The sequence below is a fragment of the Sinocyclocheilus rhinocerous genome, unplaced genomic scaffold, assembly GCF_001515625.1.
Source record: "Sinocyclocheilus rhinocerous isolate Xijiao unplaced genomic scaffold, SAMN03320098_v1.1 scaffold393, whole genome shotgun sequence".
In the NCBI taxonomy this organism is placed as follows: domain Eukaryota; kingdom Metazoa; phylum Chordata; class Actinopteri; order Cypriniformes; family Cyprinidae; genus Sinocyclocheilus; species Sinocyclocheilus rhinocerous.
The window spans coordinates 1-3156 of NW_015654520.1; the positions used below are offsets into that span (position 1 = coordinate 1).

The 3156-nt window shown below is 42.5% G+C and overlaps 1 protein-coding gene across 1 annotated transcript; it reads left to right on the forward strand.

Annotated features, from left to right (window-relative positions):
* Positions 1-1188: 1188 nt before the first annotated feature.
* Positions 1189-3153, forward strand: LOC107717467 (WAP four-disulfide core domain protein 18-like; the record flags this gene model as incomplete). The annotated part of the gene is made up of 3 exons (XM_016524230.1): positions 1189-1433; positions 2166-2303; positions 3068-3153. Coding segments are annotated over exons 1-3 (318 nt in total), but the record flags the coding sequence as incomplete, so codon positions are not given.
* Between the last annotated feature and the right edge of the window lie 3 nt (positions 3154-3156).

Here is a 3156-nt window from a genome sequence, read left to right on the forward strand (position 1 = left end):
TGTTAAATACACAACTGCAACAAATGCGTCGTCCGGTATGAGACAGAAGAGTGGTCGAGGAGAGCAGCTTGCAGAGAGAATAAAACACAATCCAATCCGTCCGGAAACGTTCCGGTTCAGGCATTCATTTCCGCATGCAGATAGTAATCCATATGGCTCAAGAATGGTCACAAAGCCTAACAGTGCCCATAAAGCCTGATGCAACACCTCCTGGTCCCCATGTCACTATTAAAACATAAGAGGCTTTAAATTTAAAAAGGAAAAAATGACCATCTCTTTAACCCAGGCATGAAATAAATAACATACCGGTGGATAATAACTCACGCCACCCAGCGCACTTGATGGCGTTCAAGTTAAAGACTCACAAAGATAAACATTCGCTCAATGTGTCCGTATTACTCCTCAGCCACACTGTAAATTAAATAAGTCTCAAATTACCCTCTTTGACAAAATGTTCATAATGCAACTACCACCAGTAGCTCTTACCTCCTGGACAGAATGTTCATAATGCAACTACCACCAGTAGCTCTTACCTCCTGGACAGAAACATGGCGCACCAATAAATCACGTCACTTCCGAGACCCCGAATGATAACTTTACTTCTCTTGTACATCTTTTTATTATTATTTTGGGAAAATTTCACATACATAAGAAGAAGATCAGGGTCCAAGCCAAATTTCATCCATTTTCTTCAGGAGACAATGACTACTGCATCAGTTTGGAGAACATTGTTAATAAAAAAGCAAACAAGAACTTGTAAAATTTTCCACGAATATATACAGTTGTTGAATACTAAATAAATGGTTTGTACACTCTTCTGCATTAATGTTTATTATTTATGGTTATTATTTTGGTCTGGTTAATTAAAAGAAGAAAAAGAACCGCCACGCACTGCTTCGGTCTGTGCAGCGCTGCATGAAGTCGAACACATCTATTTGTACCACAACATGATCGCTGTACCACCTGACCACTGCAGATTCATTTCGCAGTTGATAGTGTCGCCATAGAAGCGCACAATCCTCTCATAATTAGGCTACCTTAATTATTATGACATGGTGTGAACACCGCATTCAGCTCATCCAACCCCAATCTAACACACCCGAACAAGCTAATCAAGGTCTTCCAGTCAGATTACTAGAAAGCTACAGGCAGGTGAGTTTGATCAGGGTTGGAGTTGATCTGATCTCCTTGGATCTTTAAAACCCCATTATACAGAGGTTGATATTGCAGCAACACGTTTATGTGTTTTAGTTTTGTGCGCTTCGCTGTCTGCTTTTCCTGACGCACCAATACAGTGCATTTTTCAGCAGAGATCATTGTGAGATTGAAAGTTGGGAGAATGACAGCTCGAGTGTATTTCTCGTTAATTGCTGTTTTATCGTGTCTGTTCGGATACTTGAGCATAACAGAAGCTACTCATGGACAAACCATAGGTGAGAAGATCTGTTGACTTCATTACGCAGCCTGAAGAAATGCAGAAATAAGTGACACTCGGTATTTGAAAGTAACTAACACCGTTTAGGAATAAATAGTAGGTTTTTGAAACACTTTTGATTGGAAGCAGATACATGTCCAACTTGTATTAAGGTTTGAGACTCATTGCAAAACTCCTGATTTACAAATGCTGAAACTGCACTCCCTGGCCTCCCCTAATGATCCTCTCGAATTCTCTAGTACAGGGGTTCTCAAACCTCTCCATGAAGTACCCCCAGCACTGCACGTTTTGTATGTCTCCCAATGTCTGACACACCCACTTCAGGTCATGCCGTCTCCACTAATGAGCTGATGAGTTGAATCAGGTGTGATGGATGAGGGAGACATGCAAAATGTGCAGGGCTGGGGGTACTCCAGGACAGGTTTGAGAACCACTGCTCTAGTGGACGGTTACTGTCCGGCAAAGCTGATTGTTGTGCCGTCCCGTCGAGGATGTTCTTCAGATAGGGACTGCTCTGGAGAACAAATGCTGTCGATTTGACTGTGGGCCTGTTTCCAGTGAGTTTCAGTAAATAATGGATGCTAGGGGTCTTCCAAAAAAACAAACCCAAGTAACGCATTGAATTCAGTGAGTTTTAAGCAGAGACCGAAATGTTACGTAAAACGTTTTAATTTAAGTGAATGGAAATGTTCGGCATTCAGTGACTCTCTGTCATGTGTCTGTATAACAGCAAAGCCAGGAAAGTGTCCACCCCAATCATTAGGAAGAAGATCGTGTACCAGGTCCTGTGAGAGTGACTCTAACTGTCCCAACAATGAGAAGTGCTGCAGTAATGGATGTGGACGTTACTGTACGGCTCCATATACAGGTATTTGTTCTTTTAGTCAGTTGTTTATGATAAATTTTTGCCTTTTTGTTGTTCTCGCCTAAAGTAGGTTTGAATTGATCCCTTAGGACAGCGGTTCTCCATTCCAGTCCTCGCGTACCCCCGCTCTGCACATTTTGTATGTTGCTCTTATTGCTTCAGACGTTTGTTATATTTGACTGCAAGTGCCCTGCGACGTGGACGTTACCGGATATTCCTCCATGATTCCAGTTTGAAGAGAGCGTATGTTCCATACAAAGGGCATTTAAGTGTGCGAGACATGGATTTAAATTGTATTTGTTTACAGAGGTACATTATGTCCCACTTCACCCTTCTCTAGTAAGTTTCGTATGCGTGTGTGAAGACGCTGCAGGCAGCGGCGCAGCGCAAATCTGTAAATGAATATTCCGAAGTGAAGTAAACTTCAACTGAGTTCCCCTGCTCAGGGAGTAGGGAGCAATGGACACTGTGTAGGGACCATGTCAATCGGAACACATTTCATGCACGGCGCTCACTTCTAATGACATGATGATCTTAATCAGGTGTTAACCGAGACATGCAGAGTGGGGGTACGCGAGGACTGGAATTGAGAACCGCTGCCTTGGGATATAGTTTTAAACACGGGATGGCTTTACAAAATAGAGGACTAATACTTAGAATATAATTCGCTCTGTAGGTACAACTGGTTATTCATGTTTTGTGCTGTATATTGGAGTGGCATACTGTCTATATGCACAAACTAAAGCTGACTATCTGTGTCCATGCAGTGAAGCCGGGTCAATGTCCCAAACCGAAGAACATTCCACTGTGTGCTGAAAGGTGTTTCCATGATGGCCAGTGTCATGCCACACAGAAA